The sequence below is a fragment of the Lynx canadensis genome, chromosome X (assembly GCF_007474595.2).
Source record: "Lynx canadensis isolate LIC74 chromosome X, mLynCan4.pri.v2, whole genome shotgun sequence".
Lineage (NCBI taxonomy): Eukaryota > Metazoa > Chordata > Mammalia > Carnivora > Felidae > Lynx > Lynx canadensis.
The window spans coordinates 56,604,894-56,623,615 of record NC_044321.2 but is presented as its reverse complement, the minus strand read 5'-3'; the positions used below and the strand labels follow the sequence as shown (position 1 = coordinate 56,623,615).

Below are 18,722 nucleotides of genomic sequence, written 5' to 3'. Positions count from 1 at the left end.
GAAAAAAAATTAAAAAAAAATCATAAATAAAATACATTTACAGTACTGTACTTATTTAAAAAAATCCACATAGGGGTGTACCCACACAGTTCAAACCCATGTTGTTCAAAGGTCAACTGTATATAGAATTTCTCTACAAAGTTAGCATCGTATTTTAACTCCTTTTAAAAAAATGTAACATGGTGGGGGGGGAGCCTGGCTGGTTTAGTCGGTAGAGCATGGGCCTCTTGATCGTGGGGTTGTAAGTTCAAGCCCCACACTGGGTGTACAGATTTAAAAAAAAAATGTAACATACAGGAGCATTTTTGTGTGTCATTAATTCTTTTAATAGATTAAAGTCTATGTTTTTAAAGATTCTTTTTAAAAAATGTTTACTTTATTTATTTTGAGAGAGAGCACAAACAAAGGAGGGGCAGAGAGAGACAGAGAGACTCCCAAGCAGGCTCCATACCATCAGTGCAGAGCCAGACGTGGGATTTGATCTCATGAACAGCAAGATCATGACCTGAGCTGAAACCAAGAGCCAGACGCTCACCAACTGAGCCAGCCAGGTGCCCCGACTAAAGTCTATTTTTAGAGCAGTTTTAGATTTACAGCAGGAGCAGGCTGAAAGTACAGAGAGTTCCCATATACTCCCTGCCCACCCCATACTCACCCCAGGGCACAGCCCCCCTTGACTATCAACATTCCTTACCAGAATTGTACATTAGTTACAATTGATGACGAATCATTATTATTCGAAGCCCATAGTTCACATAGGAGTTTGCTTTTGGGGTTGTACATTCTATGGGTTTTGATGATATAAATATGTCTCCATCATAATAGCATACAGAATAGTTTCAGTATCCTAAAAATGGTCTGTGCTATGCTGTCATTGGTTTTTTTAAATGTTTATTTATTTTTGAGAGAGAGAGAGCAGGGAAGGGGCAAGAGAGGGAGACAGAGAGGATCCAAAGCAGGTTCTGTGATGACAGCAGTGAGCCAGTGTGGGGCTTGATCATGACATGTGAGATCCTGACCTGAGCCGAAGTCACCCACCCAGGTGCCCCATTGTTTTTTTAAAATGTTAATGAGTATATCCATTGTATGAATATAGACAAAACTGATTTAACTAATACCCTATTATTGCGAATTTAGATTGCTTTCTTATCTCTGTTTTAAAGATGAGAAAATTAAGACCTGGTGACGACCTTGTGATTTGTCCAAAGTCAACTGACTAAAATGCAAGCAGAGTTGAGATTAGAATCCTGGTCTGTTTCTGTCTCCACAGCCCACACGCTTTTATGCCACCACTCTGACACCATTAATCCTTCCTTAAACTGTCTCCCTTCAATTTGAAACCGGGTGTTCTGCACAAACAGACCAGCCAAGGATCCAAGTATGGGTTGAGAAGGGCCAGCAACACAAAAGAATGAAGTGGACCAACTGAGAGGGAACAAATTGAAAATGAGAAGGGAGGTACAGGGACATAGAAATAAGCAGAATGTGGGAGGTAGGTACACAGAATACTGGTTACAGTATAAAGGACACTGGGTTTGGGAAACTGAAGGGGAAAACTCTTGCTTTTATCTCTGTATGTAGGAGAGAACAAAGATAATCTCAAGGCCATGTGGGGAGCCAGGAAGGATTAAGGTTTCTGGGAAAGTAAATGAGACAAGGGAGGATAAAACTCTCTGGGACTAGAAGGCTAGGAGAGGCTTAGTGTGGGAAGGAAGGCCCAGAGCAGAGGCAAGCTAGAGCAGGCACTGGACACCAAGCCTATACGTTCCTAAATCTGTGGCAGGACTCCCCTCCAGCCTAAGCCTCCTCCAGTATCTCAGACACTAGAAGCTCTCCAGCCCTTAGGGGTTGGAGGAGGAAAGTAGGGGGCAGAGACTGCAAAGTGCACTAACTATAATGGGGACTGAGGAAGGATCCTGGCACACATATATTTTTTTTAAACCAGTAGGCCTAACGCTAGTGCCCCCTCCCCCTCCCCCACTTCTCAAGCTTCACCCTCAGCCACACCCACACGCTAAGGACCATCCGGGAGTGGAGGGAGGGAGGGACAGGGAAAAGCGTGTGTGTGCGCGCGCGCGCGTGCGTGCTCGTGCAAACGAGAGGCAGAGGGACCGGAGACAGAGACTGAGACTGAGACAAAAAGAGACTGGCAGAGAGAGAGAGAGCGAGCGCCAGAGAGAAAGAGAGAGAAGGAGGAGGAGGAAAGAGACTGACAAGGACAGAAGGAGGGAGGGAGGAAGAGAGAGGCTGAGAGAGAGAGAGAGAGAGGAGGAAACACAGCTCTCGGCCTTGGTGAGGAAAACTACTGTAGAGATAAGGCAGGGAGCTCCTGGTGGAAGACTCTGGGAGAAGATCCCAGAACTTACCCTAAGACCGTTGAGGGAGTGGGGGAGTGTCTTTGCGGGGCCTGGTTTTGGGGTCATCAGGCAGTAACGGTTACTGCATAGGCGTTGTCACTGAGCCAGAGCCATTTAACCCGCCCTGGGTGGCTGGAAACCAAGCCTAAGACACCCCACAACTATGACATTCAGAATGGTTAGGGGAGCCCAAGGCTGCAGACAAGGGAAGGAGGGGCACGTGAGGGCTGGGTCCCTGCCTACCCCCCCTACTCCGCTGTCACTCATTACCCCAACAGTCTCCCAGGGGGCGGGCCCCGGAGAGGTGGGGTTGGGGGGAGGGTAATCTTGGCAGGCGCCTGCTGCATGGCGTAGGTAGGGACTGTCGGGGGGGGGGGCGGACGCTGGGGGGTTGAACACGAGTGGGAAGCGAGGAGAGACACGGGGAGGGGGAGGGGACCGGGAACCATTTGAATGAGAGGAGGGGATCACGGGTAGAGTGGGCTCCAGGAGGTAGGGCGGGCACGGGTGTGACGGGGTAGGGGGGGGGAAGGGGAGAAGACTCTTGAGCCAGGTAAGAGAAGCAGGTGCGTAGATGTATTTTTTGTGGGTTAGTGTACTCGGCCGTTCCGTGGAGAGGGGGTGCCGCCTTTCCCGAGGGCGGGCTTCAAAGCTCCAGAGGCTAGCTTTTCCTCCTCAACTAACGGGGCCCCGGGCGGGGGCTCAAGCTCCATCTCCAACGACTACGCTCCACTCCGCAATTTCCAGGCGGCCACTGGGCTGGGAGTCTCGCGCCGGGGGCCGGCGCTGTCTCGCGAGCCCCCTCCACGAGCCAGCCAATGGGGTTGGTTGCTGGCGCCGCCCGCCCGCCTGGTGCAGAGCGCTGGGCGCTGTGAGCGGCGCTGCCATTTAAAGGGGCCGCGACCCCTGTCCCGGCTGCTAGGGAGGGAGGTGGAGAAGGAGCGCGGGGCCGTCGCTGTCTGCAGTTCTAGGCTTGTAGCCGGTACACTAACCCTGCCGCAGGTAGGGGTCGGGCCTGATCAAGCCGAACCGAACCTGCAGGCGGGATTTCGCCGTAGCCAGGAAGGGGGGGGGGGGGTCTAAGGAGAGATCGTAGCTCCAAAATGTCTTCCTGTAAATGCCTGAGGTGGGGGGTGGGCAACAGGAGAAGGAGGACTGGGGGAGCAATAGGAAGGGGGAACGGGGCTGAGGAAGTGGGCGACCCTGAAAGGTAACTGGGGGGAGGGGTTAGGAAGGGCAGTTTGTGGGGGCGAGGGAAGGGCTGAGGGGAGGACCTTGCAACGCGGGGAGGGGGGGTGGGGCCAGACAGGGTGGGTAAAGACTGGGGAGCTGAGGGGCTCTGGGAGAGAGGGGAGGAGATAAGAACTGAGATCGCGGGGGTGGGAAAGGCTCTTGGTGGCAACAGCCCTAGGAGACTCTAAGGGGGGCGTTCAGCCCGAGTTGGGGGGGGAGTGAAAGGTAGAGGGGGAGGGGAACTGGGAGTTGCAGTGGGGTGGCGGGGGCAGGCGGGAGGGTGGAACGACCGACTGCCTGGCTAGTGTGGGCACGGGGCCAGGGCGGGGAACGCCTCTCCCCACAGGGGGCGCTGTATGGGGGGGAGTGGTCATTGGGACTAGAGCCAGTGGAAATGCTTGTCGGTGTGGTGGGGGCTGTTCATGAGAAATCCAAGTGGGTGATGGGGTGTGTCCCAGAACCTATATAAGAAGGAATTCTGGCGAAGACCACCTCTTTTGCCCCTTCTTCTACCCCTAATCTACAGCCCATATCCAGTCATCCTCATGGACCCCAGTGACTTTCCCAGTCCGTTTGACCCATTGACCCTGCCAGAGAAGCCCCTGGCTGGAGACCTTCCAGTAGACATGGAATTTGGAGAGGATCTACTGGAATCCCAGACTGCCCCAACTCGAGGATGGGCGCCCCCTGGCCCTTCTCCATCCTCAGGAGCCCTGGACCTGCTTGATGCCCCTGCTGGCCTGGAAAAAGACCCTGGAGTCCTGGATGGAGCCACTGAGCTGCTGGGGCTGGGGGGACTGCTCTATAAAGCCCCCTCTCCCCCAGAGGTGGACCATGGTCCTGAGGGGACCCTTGCTTGGGATGCAGGAGATCAGACCCTAGAGCCTGGACCAGGGGGCCAGACCCCTGAGGTGGTACCACCTGAGCCAGAGGCTGGGGCAAATCCCTCTTCACCACAGGGGTTACTAGAGCCTTTGGCTCCAGATTCGCCGATAACACTGCAGCCCCCCCATATTGAAGAGGAGGAGACCACCAACATAGCTACAGGGAGAAGGGGCTCCCCTGGGCAGGAGGAGGAGCTTCCCCAAGGGCAGCCACAGAGCCCAAATGGTCCCCCCAGCCCTTCAGTGGGAGAGACTCTGGGGGATGGAATCAACAGTTCTCAGACCAAACCTGGGGGCCCTAGCCCTCCTGCACACCCATCCTTGCCAGGTAGGTCACCTAATCAGCTGGAGAATCCAGGCTGGGGAGAGGGTAGGGGTAAGTAGGGGTGGTTGTGTGTCTGGGGAAAGCGTAAGGGAGGGGGAAGAGGGTGGACAGACAAGAGTAGGGATATGTATGGAGAAGGAGTTGGGAGCTTGGAAGGGAGGACGAGGGGCTGTGATGAAGATTAAGGAAAGTAGGGGTAAGGAGGCAGCTCAGTGGCTATGGGAGGGTAATAGGGGGGAGGTTTCAGGGGGTGGGTTGGGAAGAGTGGATTTGTTGGGAGAGGTTCCCTTTTTCTTACCCCCAGGGGGCTGTTGTGCCAGGGTCCTTTCTTTACAATTTGGAGAGGACACCAGGCTTCTTGGTGCTAAGATCTTTCCAGCTGTTTTGTTCTAGAAGAGAGTGGGGTTTCTGGGTTGGATGAATGATAACTAGGTTCTGGAGCCACCAACAGCATAGTGATTTCAGGGGAATGGTAGAAATGCAGGGCCTGGAATTGTGTCTCTGATAGGGGAGGAAGAGCCTGGGCTTGAGAGGCTCTCATTTCCCCCCTCTTTCTGCCTAGTGGTGTGCCTCTCCCAGGTTGTGACCAGGGTCTTGGGGCTTATATAACCACCTGAGTCCAGGGGAACCTCTCCATACATAATGCTTCCTTTTCCCTTTGCTACCTTTGGGTGCTTGCATTTGTTGTCAGTGAACTATATAAGTTCTCTGATGAAAGACCTGTTATCTGTGTTTCCTTAACTCCCAATGATTGGGACAGAGGCTGGGGGGAAGGCTAAGATTTTTTTTTTTTTAATGGAGAATAGCTGCCCCCTCCCCTCCCTTAGAACAGAGCTTGAGGTAACCCTGAGAGGGGCCCCAAGAAGCCACAGGCACTTGAGTTTTCCCTTTCAGTTTTGAGTATGTTCTTCCCCAGGAATGGAGGCACGGAGGTTGGGCCAGGGAGGGGATGGTGAGGGCAAGCTCAAGATTTAGGCTGTTTTCTGCTTCCTTTGCAGGAGATGGCCTGACTGGGAAGGCGAGTGAGAAGCCGCCTGAGAGGGTGAGGGGGGGAGGGGATTGGAAGGAGTCTGGTTCCCCCTATAGCTCTGGGAAGGACAGACCCTTCATTTTCCCTCCCAGATGTTGTTCTGGGGAGGGCTTGTGCAAGGAGAGTTAGGAGGAAGCAGGCGGGGGGGTGGGGAGCTCTTGTGTCTCCTGCTTCTTAAGGAGAAAGTCCAGCCTCCTTTTCTCCCCTCCTCTCAGTCCTGGGCTGAGGGTCCCTACTCTCCCTTCCCCCTCCCATCTCTGTACCCCCCCACACCCTGCACCAGTGCAGCAGGCCCTTTAGCCTGCCCCTGGTGTCAGCTTTCCTCCCCTCCCATGTTTCCAAGGTGCAGAAGAGAAGCGAGCGCGTTAGAAGAGTAGAGCCTCCAAAACCCGAGGTTGTGGATTCCACTGAGAGCAGTGAGTAGGACTTGAGGAAGTGTGACCGAGTGGGATGTGGCGGGCCACAGATCTCCTGGCTCCCATAGTGCTGCGCCCTGCAGAGTGTGAAGTGCCTATCTCTGCTGTGGGTTGGCATGGGAACCAGGGGCAGTGGGGGAAATTGAAAACAACAGCAGCGAGAATGGAGTTTCCTGTTTCAGCCATGCCATCCCTGTCCTGAATCTTCTCACTCAGAGCCCTCCTGGGCCCTCCCAGGGAGAGTGCCACCAGTGGCTTAAGATGCCAGCATGATGCGGGTGGGGGCGCAGAGGAAATAACTAGGGGGATGGGGCTCATCCGAGGAGCCAGTATCTGCTGAGCTGCCCGTTGGTCAGAGGAGAGCTGGTCCAGTAGCTTTTGCTCATGGTCCGTGCCCCCACTTCCACAGTTCCAGTGTCAGATGAGGATTCTGATGCCATGGTAGATGACCCCAATGATGAGGACTTTGTGCCATTCCGGCCCCGGCGCTCCCCTCGCATGTCCCTACGCTCAAGCGTGGCACAAAGGGCCGGGCGCTCTGCAGTAGGCACCAAGATGACCTGTGCTCACTGCCGGACGCCACTGCAGAAGGGGCAGACCGCCTACCAGCGCAAGGGGCTGCCTCAGCTCTTCTGCTCTTCATCCTGTCTCACCACTTTCTCTAAGAAGCCTTCGGGCAAAAAGACCTGTACCTTCTGCAAGAAGTACGTGAAGGTCCCCAGGGTGCAGGGAGGGCAGAGATCAGGCCGGGAGTAACTAGTGAGCCGGGGACTGTGGGCAAGAAGCTAGCAGAGTGGAACTGGGAGGGGGGTCCGAGATTACTCGGCCCTGTGGTCATCGATCCCTGCAGAGGGGTGGGAGCCGATGAAACAAGAGGATGGTACTGAGTGAACATTCCAACCTGCTTCCACCTGCAGGGAGATCTGGAACACCAAGGACTCGGTTGTGGCACAGACTGGTTCAGGAGGCTCCTTCCATGAGTTCTGCACGTCCGTCTGTCTCTCCCTGTACGAGGCCCAGCAGCAGCGCCCAATCCCACAGTCTGGGGATCCTGCCGACGCCACTCGCTGCAGCATATGCCAGAAGACTGGAGAGGTGAGGAAGCTCGATGGGGGCTGATTTGCAGAGCCTGGCTAGCCCTGACCTGCCCCTGCCATCCTGGGGCTGCAGGGGCCAGGCCCTGTGGAAGAGGGGAGTGGGGAGGAAGGGCAGCCATCGTGAGGGAGCATATTCAAGGATAGAGCTTCTCCAGGATGTATGCAGCCGGCCTTCCTTGCCTCCCGGGACCTCACCATCAAGTCGGCAGCCCGATGTGCAGGTTGGGGGGTCCCTGGGCCCACTGTGTGCTGTGAAGGTCTAGGGTGAGGTGGGGCGGGCCGTCCTTGCTTCAGGGTGGGTGGTGGTGCCCAGGCCCTGGCTCAGGGTGTGTGTGTGTACGGCAGGTCCTGCACGAGGTCAGCAACGGCAGCGTGGTGCACCGGCTCTGCAGCGATTCTTGCTTCTCCAAATTCCGGGCCAACAAGGGACTGAAAACCAACTGTTGTGACCAGTGCGGGGCTTACATCTACACCAAGACCGGGAGCCCTGGCCCTGAGCTCCTCTTCCACGAGGGCCAACAAAAGCGGTTCTGCAACACAACCTGCTTGGGGGCGTACAAGAAGGTGGGGCCGAGGGAGTAGTGCATTAGAGGGCTGTGGACGGGGGTGCGGTTCCTGGGTGACAAATAAAGGTGCCTGACGGGTCGAGGGTTGGGAAGAATAAAACAAATAAAGGGGGTTTCAATTGTATCTGTTATGTTTTATTTTTGAAGCTGGCTGGTGGATACACAGGTCTTTGTTATATCATCATCTACCCTTTTTTTGTATGCCTGAAATATCTCATGTTTTAAAAAATTTAACAAATAAAAGCGAAGGGACAAATCCAGCCTCAGCCTCTCCTTCCCCATCCTCACAGAAAAACACACGTGTGTACCCATGTGTCTGGTGCAAGACCCTGTGTAAGAACTTTGAGATGCTATCACATGTGGATCGTAATGGCAAGACCAGCTTGTTCTGTACCCTGTGCTGTACCACCTCTTACAAAGTGAAGCAGGCAGGGCTCACTGGTAGGTGCAAAGCCCTCTTCTCTGAGACCCCTGCTGGCCTTCCTTCTACCTCCCGTACTCCCTTCTAAAGTGATCCCTGCTGCCCAACCTCAGCCCCGGCCACATCTTCCCATGGATTTCCTGTTTCATCTCTGCACTGCCTTACACCTTCTGTGTGCTCTCTCTCTCTCTCTCCTTCTCTCTCTCTATCTCTCTCTCTCTTTCTCTCTCTCTCTTTCTCCTTTTCTCTCTGTGCCCCAGGCCCTCCCCGACCCTGCAGCTTCTGCCGCCGCAGCCTCTCTGACCCCTGTTACTACAACAAGGTTGATCGCACAGTCTACCAGTTCTGCAGCCCCAGCTGCTGGACCAAGTTCCAGGTACTCCAAACCCTGGACCAGGGATGAAAGAAGGGTGTGGTGACACAGAGAGGGTATGAGAGTTGGGGCAGGTAGGCCCGGGCAGAACTAAGAACGAGCCTGACCCCCCCCCTCCCCACCACCCCCACACACCTCCCTTACTTGTCTTCCTTCCCTCCAGCGCACAAGCCCTGAGGGGGGCATTCACCTGAGCTGTCACTACTGCCACAGCCTCTTCAGTGGCAAGCCTGAGGTCTTGGACTGGCAGGTAAGATCCCCACCCCCGCCGACATCCTGCCATATAGACCGGACAGCTGTCTGAAGGGGGCCTTCCCTCCACTTGGCTCTCGCCAGATCGGGATGTCACAGCTCTGTCCTCCCCGCCCTGTGCCCCTCATCTCAGGACCAGGTGTTCCAGTTCTGCTGCCGCGATTGCTGCGAGGACTTCAAGCGGCTCCGAGGTGTGGTGTCCCAGTGTGAGCATTGCCGGCAGGAGAAACTCCTGCATGAGAAACTCCGGTTCAGTGGGGTGGAGAAGAGCTTCTGCAGCGAAGGTAAGGAGGTGGGGAAAGGTGCAGAAGGGCCTGAAACTTCCAGCCAGAGAGGGTGGTGGGGGAAGGAGGAGGGCTTGCAATGTGGCGCTTGGGGGGTGGCCGGGGGTCCTCTGCTCACTGTGTTGTCCTCCTCCCATCCCCTCCCCCTCCGTCCGTCTCTCTGTCCATCCGGAGGCTTCAAGGTACGAGAGGCTGGTGGAGGTTTTAGGTGGACCACCTTGGAAAGGTTGGGCCTCCCGGCCATGGTGATCTCTGGGTCTCTGGACTCTCTCCTCTTGCCCTCTTCCCAGGCTGTGTGCTGCTGTACAAACAGGACTTCACCAAGAAGCTGGGGCTGTGCTGTATCACTTGTACCTACTGCTCCCAGACCTGCCAGCGTGGAGTCACCGAGCAGCTGGATGGCAGCACTTGGGACTTCTGCAGTGAGGACTGTAAGAGCAAGTACCTGCTGTGGTACTGCAAGGTAAGGGGGGCAGGGCACTGGAAAGGAAGGAAGGGCGCCAAGGGGCACAGGCTGTTACACTGGCTTCAGGGTGCGGGCCGATCTCCAGGGAGGGGGCTCTGGTTGGCCCGGCTTCTGAAGGGAGCAGCACGGCCTCTCCCAGGGCAAAGGGCCCAGCCCACTTTAGGGAGGCAGGTCTGACTGTCCTGTTGATGCCCCCAGGCCGCCCGGTGCCACGCCTGTAAGCGCCAGGGGAAGCTGCTGGAGACCATCCACTGGCGTGGGCAGATCCGTCATTTCTGCAACCAACAGTGTCTGCTGCGCTTCTACAGCCAGCAGAACCAACCCAACTTGGATACCCAGAGCGGGCCTGAGAGCCTCCTGAACAGTGAGTGCTGGGCAGGGGGCACGCTCTGTTAGCACTGGCCTGGACCCTTTTCACCCTAGGCCCAGCCCCTCTCTCCCTTCTCTCTTGCTTTCACCTCATCCTTGGCCAGACAGAGCTCCTTGTACTATATTCTTTTTCAGCTTCTGGACCATGCGGGTACTAGGGGGAGCCTTGTTTCAAGGTCCTTAGAGTTCGAGTCTACTCGAACTGTATAAAGGATGTGTTTTGAGGGGATGGACACTGACCCAGGTGGGATGGGGCATGTGGGGGGCTGTGGTTAATTTTCAGAGAGCTGGAAGTGTCGGCATAAGCTCTACCTTTGAGGAGATCGAAGACTATTGTCTCTAGAATGTCACCTCAATCTCTCCACTGCTTCAGGGGTACCAAACTTCCGAGAGTCATCTGAGTGGAAGGTCTCCAATTGTGCGTCATTGGGGGAACTGTCTTTTGATCTTCTTGGCAGCCAGGAGCAAAGAACCTTCTTGGCCGGTGTTGCTGGGGCCTAGAGAAGACTACATCTAAGGATGGGGGGTGGTGAGGAGGGGATATTCTAGATCTCCCATTTGCATCTAGTGTGCCTTTCAATGGAGCTCTTGTGGAACGGGGATGAGGAGAGCGGAGAGCAAGTTCCTCAGATAAGAGCATTCATTTGTTTTGATCTATAGGTCATTCTCCCGAGTCGAAGCCCCAGGCACCATCTCAAACCAAAGTGGAGAACAGCAGTACAGTGAAGACCCCAGAGGAAAATGGGAATCTGGGCAAGGTCAGGGCAGAAGCCAAGGGGGTGGATGGCCTCAGAGGAGGGTATGCTGGTTGGCAGCTCTAACATTCCTTAGTCTCTGCAGATCCCTGCCAAGACCCGATCGGCTCCCGCTGCTTCCACCCCTCCTCCACCCCCGCCACCCCCAGCAACACCCCGCAAAAACAAAGCGGCCATGTGTAAACCACTGATGCAGAATCGGGGGGTCTCCTGCAAGGTGGAGATGAAGTCCAAAGGGAGTCAAACAGGTGAGCCAGGGTACCTAGACATCCCAGGCTACATTCCATAGTCCTAGGCCTCCAGCCCCGTGCCTGGGAGCTGGACAGGGGGTTTATGAGATGGCTGAAGCATTGTGCACATGGTTATCCCGGAATCCTCGAGTTGTCTCTCAACCTCTTGTTCTAGGGCAGTTTTGTGACACTGAGCACGTGTTAGAGCTTTTGGGGTAGAGGGGGACAGGCAAGCGTCAGGCTCTGGGCCAGATGTGGTACATCTAGCAGAGGCTCTGAGAAGACCCCTTTCTTGTCAACAGAAGAGTGGAAGCCACAGGTGATAGTGCTGCCCATCCCAGTGCCCATCTTTGTGCCAGTGCCTATGCATCTGTACTGCCAGAAAGTCCCGGTGCCTTTCTCCATGCCCATCCCGGTAAGTTTCCCTGCCCTTCCTGGTGTGGTCTCCTTTACCCTTTCAGGATTGAGACCCATGCTCCCCGCCTCCCCCCCTTACTCTCATCAGCTGTCCCTCTCATTAGCTGGGGTGGTTGTTGGTGTTCAGTTGGGATTCCTGCCTCCAGGTGCCTGTGCCCATGTTCCTGCCCACCACCTTGGAGAGCACAGACAAGATTGTGGAGACCATTGAGGAGCTGAAGGTGAAGATCCCTTCCAACCCCTTGGAGGCCGACATCCTGGCTATGGCAGAAATGATTGCAGAGGCTGAGGAGTTAGACAAGGCCTCATCTGACCTTTGTGGTACGCCATGGGGGGTGGTGATGAGGGAGACAGGGTGCTACTGGCCTGTGTCAGCCTAAGGGGGAGGAGTGTGGTAATCTTGGTGCCTTAGAAGGACTGGGGAGTAGTTGGGATTAGCCCCTGAAGGCCTGTGAGGGTGCTAGGCAGGAGCTGCAGTGACCAAGCCACCTTCCCTGTCCCCCAGATCTCGTGAGCAACCAGAGTGCAGAGGGGCTTCTGGAAGACTGTGACCTGTTTGGGCCAGCTAGAGATGATGTCCTGGCCATGGCCGTCAAGATGGCCAATGTCTTGGATGAGCCTGGGCAAGACTTGGAGGCGGACTTCCCCAAGAGTGAGTGGGACTTGAAGTGTGTCCACTGGGTGCAGTAGCATTTGTGCCGAGAGGCATGAAGTGTCCCTTGTGATCTGAGCATGACCCCAAAACAGTGTTCCTTGTGACCCTGTGACAGAAGGTTCTCACAGGGACTAGTGCCAGATATACCGGGACAGGCGCACTGTTTTGCAGTTGTGTCTAGTTTTTGTTTAATCGCGGCAGAACACATAACATAAAATTTATCATCTTAACCGTGTTTAAGCATGCAGTTCGGTAGCGTTACGAACATTCCCATCATTGTGAATTTTTGCATTTATGTGCCTCGGAGCGTGTTCTTGGTACAGCTTTGCTGCTTCCTACCGAGTACAGTAAGGCTATATAGGAGTCTCATCTCCAGTCAAGTGGCCAAGTGGCAGGGGTAGGGTGTGAGGACCATAGGGTTGAGATCTTAAAAAAATTGATTTCTTCCTCCTTTCCTCTCTAACAGACCCTCTGGACATTAACCCAAGTGTAGACTTCCTCTTTGATTGTGGCCTGGTAGGGCCCGAGGATGTGTCTACTGAACAAGACCTTCCCCGCACCATGAGGAAGGTGAGGGCCAGGGCTGCTAAATCCACAGAAGGAGGAGGCTCAAAGAGTTTTTTTTGGGGGGGTGGGGGCGGCTCTTGTAGTCAAGCCGGCGGCCTTAGTTTGACTTTCCTAACCTCCGTTGTCTGCCACTGTGAGTACCAAGAAATAGCCACACTTTCTCTCTTCACGAGGTCACCAGGGCCATTTCTGGGGCTCTGTGCTGTGGAAGCTCGCTGCGTTCTTACATCAGGCCCTTGCTTCCCCAGTGGTCAATACTATCCTGACTGGCTTCCGTGGTGCCCCTGGCCCTGCTTCTGCCAACCCTTTCCTTTCTCTTCCCCTCCAGGGTCAAAAGCGGCTGGTGCTTTCGGAGAGCTGTTCTCGGGATTCCATGAGCAGCCAGCCTAGCTGTACTGGACTCAACTATTCATATGGTGTCAATGCTTGGAAGTGCTGGGTGCAGTCAAAATATGCCAATGGAGAAACCAGCAAGGGGGATGAACTGCGCTTTGGCCGTAAGTATGGGGTGGGGGTGGGGAGGAAGGTACCCGGTGCTCAGGGGAGGGGCCCCCGCCCATTTACCTAAAACACAGGGCCCCCTCGATGTGGGGAGAGGAGGAGGGCCAGGGCTGCAGTTCAGCTGAGGATGTGAGGATGTCTAGGGGTGATAAGGCCGTGATCACCGAAGGGTGTCCTGTGAAGATGGGGAGGAGTTGCAAAATAAGGGGAGAGGCTGTCTAGGTTTAAAGGCTGAGGGCTTTTTTTTTTTTGTAATGGGTGGGTTTGTTCTGGAGCTGGATGCACTAAGGGATGAAGGGATTAATGATGGAGCTAAATGGAATTCTCCATGTGGAGTTCTCTTAATCCCATCTACCTCCACTGTGTATCACTACAGCCAAACCTATGCGTATCAAAGAGGATATTCTGGCCTGCTCAGCTGCTGAACTCAACTACGGTCTGGCCCAGTTTGTGAGAGAAATCACTCGACCCAACGGTGAACGATACGAACCTGACAGTATCTACTATCTGTGTCTCGGCATCCAGCAGGTATCCCTGGCACGCCGCCTCGCTTGCCGTCACTCTCAACATAGCAGGCAGGATCCCACCGGAAATGACTCTGTCCCGGCCCCTGTTCCTCACCCTGCCTCCTACCCTGAGCAGGTCCCCTTGGTAATCCTCCAGAACCATTCTAGGAAGGGAAAGATGGGTAGAGCTGAACTCTTTGGGTGGCGGGGTGATGTGTAGTTTCCCCTGCAAGAGGTCGGCCGCATGTTGTCTGACGAAGGAGGCTGGGCTTGTGAAGAACCAGCGACAACACAGCTCCCCAAACTTTCTCCTCTTCCAGCAGGGCCCCGGTATCTCAGAGTGGGGGGGTATCCCTGGAGAAAAGCACTCTGGGTCACCTAATCAAGCAGCGCTTTCCCATTGCCTCCTCATTATCGAGGTTGCCGTGCTCAGGGCCTTTGGCATCACGTCTTTCCTCCAGAACCTAGAGTCTAGCTTTCTGTGCATGTTTTTCTTTCTTCAGTACTTGCTGGAAAACAATCGAATGGTGAACATTTTCACAGACCTTTACTACCTGACTTTCGTTCAAGAACTCAACAAGTCTCTGAGTACCTGGCAGCCCACACTCCTCCCCAACAGTAAGGGACAGGGACCTTGCAACCCCTCTGCCCTCTTCTCCATGCTTTCAGTACACCGTTCCAAGAGTCCTGGGCTGTTTGGTCTGCCACTCTCCACAAAGTGTCTGAGGGCAGGAGTTACGTCCCCTGGGGGGGCCTCAGGGTTGAGAGCTAGAGGGGCCAGAGCCCCCATCCTTGAACACGACCTAGGTCTAGGTCTGAAAAAGGTGGCTTGGGTTTTGGTGGTGAGTGAAGAAAGAAGAGAAGGCACTGTGGGACTCCTTGGGGTTTACATCTCCCTGCCTGTAACTCGAGGGTGGTAAGAGAAGCTCCAAGTGCAAGTGGAAACCATTTAAAAAGCCCAGTTCACTGTCTACTGTAGCAGGGTGTCTGTGTTCTCTGTGCAGTTGTCACTTACTGGCCAGGGATGGGGTGGGAAATGCTCGTGAGTGGGGCGTCTGGGATCGGAAGTGGCTGGGTGGGGGTGTTTGATTGCTCCTGACTGGCGTCTCCCCCTTGACCATTGCAGATACGGTGTTCTCCCGCGTGGAGGAAGAGCACCTGTGGGAGTGTAAGCAGCTCGGGGTCTACTCACCCTTTGTCCTCCTCAACACCCTCATGTTCTTCAACACTAAGTTTTTTGGGCTCCAGACAGCCGAGGAACACATGCAGCTCTCCTTCACCAACGTGGTGCGGCAGTCCCGCAAGTGTACCACCCCTCGGGGCACCACCAAGGTGGTGAGCATCCGCTACTATGCCCCCGTCCGCCAGAGGAAAGGGCGAGGTACGAGGCTATCCCCCGACCCCTTTATCTTTCCCTCTCCCTGCTTTCCCCTCTCAGGCCCCTCCATGACTGCTGGCTTGGCCCTCTCCTTGTCTTCCCTACCCCTTCCATTCCTGTGTTTGCCAAAAAGGTGAAAATAGCCAGTCCTGCAATCTGCTAGGCAGTGGCTCTTGCAGAAATAGGAGGTCATTCAGCTGCCTGTATCCTGCTCCCCTCCTTTTTCTTTTTCTTTTTCTTTTTCTTTTTTCTCTTTCTCTTTCTCTTTCTTTTATTTACTTATTTTTAAAGAAATATTTCTTTGTGACCTTTTTTTAAGTTTATTTGTTTATTTTTGAGAAAGACAGAGACAATGTGAGTGGGAGAGGGGCAGAGAGAGGGGGAGAGAGAGAATCCCAAGCAGGCTCTGCACTGTCAGCGCAGAGGCCAATGTGGGGCTCGAACTCATGAACCATGAGATCATGAGTTGAGCCAAAACCAAGAGTCGGATGCTTAACTGACTGAGCCACCCAGGTGCCCCTCTTTTTTTTTTTTTTTAAGCTCAGTCCTTTTTTTTAGAGGTTTATTTATTTTTGAGACAGAAAGAGAGTGAGCAGTCAAGGGGTGAAAAGAGGGAGACAGAGGATCCGAAGTAAGCTCTGGGCTGACAGCAGAAAGCCCAACGTGGGGCACCAGCTCCTGAACTGTGAGATCATGACCTGAGCTGAAGTTGGATGCTTAACTGACTGAGCCACCCAGGCGCCTGGTGACTTTCCTCCTTTCAAGGCAATGTACTTTCTTGGGGTGGATGGTAGACAAGTAGGAAGCTGCTGGGTGTGTTCAACTGTGGGGGAGAGTTGACAGGGTGAATAAGAGGCTTTCCCTGGTTCTGTGCTGCTGGGTGTGACAAACTGCACCTTGGTTTCCATTCTGGCCCTGGAGTCCCGTGCCATCTGAGTGCAGTTCCCAAAGTCTCTTCTCTGGACCTGAGCCTCTGCCTGGGCTGAGGTACTGGGGGCTGGGACCATTGCTGTTTCCCTGTCCCGGAAGGCTAGCCCAGCCTTGCCATAGGGTCTGTTTTGTCAGTATGCATGCAAAGCTTCTGAGATGACTTCTTCAGGAAATCATTTTGGGGAGATTATAAAGGGAGACCTTGGCAGTGAGAACCAGGGAGGCCCACAGAACAGCTCCCCGCCCCCCCCCCCCCGCTGTCACAGGACCTGTTTGCTTGACGTGAGGAGACTGACCGACCCTTCTTCTGCCTTTATTTCTCTGTGAGACTGTATTTGGTGTCCTGAGGCCTTCCCCCTGTGCCCTGGACTGTGCTCTTGGAGGTGGTTCATTGAGGCTGTGCTTGTAATGACTCTGGGTCATTTGCCTCATCTGCAGACACAGGCCCTGGGAAACGGAAGAGAGAAGAAGAAGCTCCTATCTTAGAGCAGCGTGAGAACCGCATGAATCCCCTCCGTTGCCCCGTCAAGTTCTACGAATTCTATCTCTCAAAATGGTGAGTTGGAAGCTTTGCAGGCATGGCATTAGCATGGGGACCCAGGGAATCTACTTTGCCCTGGTAATTGATCTCTGTCCTCCCACCCCCTCCCCCCACCCACCTCGCCACTATTATAGCCCTGAAAGCCTCCGGACTCGCAACGATGTGTTCTACCTGCAACCCGAGCGGTCCTGCATCGCCGAGTCACCTCTCTGGTATTCCGTGATCCCCATGGACCGCAGCATGTTGGAGAGTATGCTCAATCGCATTCTGGCTGTGCGTGAGATTTACGAGGAGCTGGGTCGTCCTGGGGAGGAAGACCTGGACTGAGCCCATGTGCTATCTGTGTCTGTCTTTCACACCAACATCTGGCCTGGGGCCATGTCCCACAGGGCGACTGGCCCAGGAACCAATGCTACTCATCCTGAAGGGCCCTGACTGCCCTTCTCTACTCATCCATTCCCTGCCTTCCCTAGGAACCCCAGGCTCTTACCTTCTTCCACACCACTTGACAACCACAGGGCCCCAGTCCTCTGCACCCAGGGGCTGGTCTCCCAGTGATGGGCAAAACCCAGCTTGGCCATTTCCTTTATGCTTCAGAGTGAACCCCTTCTCCTGGGGGCCCAACTCTGGGTGAAGTGTTGAGAGCTCTGGTGATCCTGTTGGCTTTGGGTTTCCTGACCCATCCCATGTAGGTAAAGCTCCCTGTTCCTAGGTTTGGCCAAGGGAAGAACCCAGCTGCCTTCTCTGCCCTGTGCCCATCCCCTCCTTTTGCTCTTCCCCGGTACCACGCTAGAGGGTCTTGTATGGAAGACGGGAAAGAAAGTATGGCAGTAATGAGGGGACCATTTACCTAAACCACAGAGCTTAGATGCTCTTCCCCTCCCATGAGATAACTAGTTGTTGGAATCTGGCGCCACCTCACTCCCCCTCCCCACCCCTGCAAGCACCAGCCCTTGGTGCCTCCATTTAAAAAACTTCCAAATGCTTTCTTTCCCTCAAAGGCAGAAGATGACTCTAAGTGTGGGGAACTGACTCCTGTCCCCTTGGTTTATGTGTTTGTCACTCTCTGCCGTCTTAGGTTGGCATGAGCCATGGTGTCAACATGCTTAGCCCCCTTCTGTAACTGCCTCCCTTTAGTTCAATGGACAGAGTTTCCCAAGGCAAAAACTACCTTCTGACTTGGATTGGGGCTGGGTTTCCCCACTCGTGTTCTCCCCCCATCATAAGAGCCAGGCCAAGCCTGTGGGGGCCCTGGGTCATACAGGATGGGATGTGTGGTTAAAGGATAGGTGAAGAACTGTGGGCATGGGTCCTGTGCCCACTGCCTGCATCTCTCTTCCCCATCTTGCCTTCATAGTTTCAGAAAACTATTAGCGTCCAGCAAAGGGGGTACCCAGTTCTTTCCCTGTTGGCTTTGCTGTTCCCCAGCCTCCTTTTTGTGTTTTTATAACTGTTACCAGTTTAGCCACTGTTTAAATTGTATATATTGTTCTGAGGCGCCTGGCCTGTCCCTTCAGTGAGCCATGCCCACCCTTGTGTTGTAGTGAGAAGCTGTTGTCACAACTAACCTTCTGTCTCTGGAATTGTTTGTTTCAAATAAAGAGTTAAAATTGTCCTTTGCCTTCTCTGGGGGAGGGAGAGCAGTATCAGGAGAGGTGGGGGCCTTAGTGGACCAGTGCTAGACCACTTCAAACTCTCAAGGGGGTAAAGAAGTGAGATGTCCCACCTCAGTTTCAAGAATCATTTTTACCTGCCTCGCTGAATGAATCCACTAGGAAATATGGTCTTTTTATTTTTCTTTCATTTTTTCAAAATTTACTTATTTTGAGAGAGAGAGAGAGACAGCGCAAGTGGGGGAGGGGCAGAGAGAGAGGAGAGAGAATCTCAAGTAGGCGCAGAGCCCGATGCGGGGCTTAGAGTCACAAACCATGAGATCATGACCTGAGCTGTAACCAAGAGTTGGACGCCCAACCAACTGAGCCACCCAGGTGCCCCACGGTCCTTTTTAATAACAAGTTTCCAAATACTTAGAGGGGGAAAAATCAATTTCACAGCCATCTGTTGAGGACCTACTATGTGAAGGGCCTAAGATTCCATGCTTCAGAGAAGACAAAGATTCATGAGACCAGGGTCCTATCCCCAGCAGGCTCCCAGGCTACAGGGGAGACA

General features: G+C 54.2%; 1 protein-coding gene across 3 annotated transcripts; it reads left to right on the top strand.

Moving 5' to 3' along the window:
• The first annotated feature begins 2,676 nt into the window (after positions 1 to 2,676).
• ZMYM3 (zinc finger MYM-type containing 3) lies at positions 2,677 to 18,168 on the top strand. Of its 3 annotated transcripts, none has more exons than XM_030305428.1 (25): positions 2,677 to 2,711; positions 4,117 to 4,802; positions 5,798 to 5,841; positions 6,173 to 6,245; positions 6,655 to 6,949; positions 7,163 to 7,340; positions 7,688 to 7,906; positions 8,199 to 8,349; positions 8,590 to 8,705; positions 8,866 to 8,952; positions 9,088 to 9,238; positions 9,529 to 9,701; positions 9,903 to 10,068; positions 10,734 to 10,831; positions 10,914 to 11,076; positions 11,361 to 11,473; positions 11,622 to 11,796; positions 11,981 to 12,127; positions 12,597 to 12,700; positions 13,026 to 13,194; positions 13,575 to 13,726; positions 14,208 to 14,322; positions 14,831 to 15,085; positions 16,451 to 16,568; positions 16,688 to 18,168. In XM_030305428.1, exons 2-25 carry the CDS (start codon positions 4,136 to 4,138, stop codon positions 16,878 to 16,880), a joined length of 4,122 nt encoding a protein of 1,373 aa, XP_030161288.1. In that variant the 5' UTR covers positions 2,677 to 2,711; positions 4,117 to 4,135; the 3' UTR covers positions 16,881 to 18,168. The 3 variants fall into 3 exon arrangements, with proteins under 3 accessions (XP_030161288.1, XP_032448015.1, XP_030161287.1); XM_032592124.1 differs by lacking the exon at positions 2,677 to 2,711 and adding an exon at positions 2,940 to 3,359 and having other exon boundaries at positions 6,179 to 6,245; XM_030305427.2 differs by lacking the exon at positions 2,677 to 2,711 and adding an exon at positions 2,941 to 3,359.
• The last annotated feature ends 554 nt before the right edge of the window (positions 18,169 to 18,722 follow it).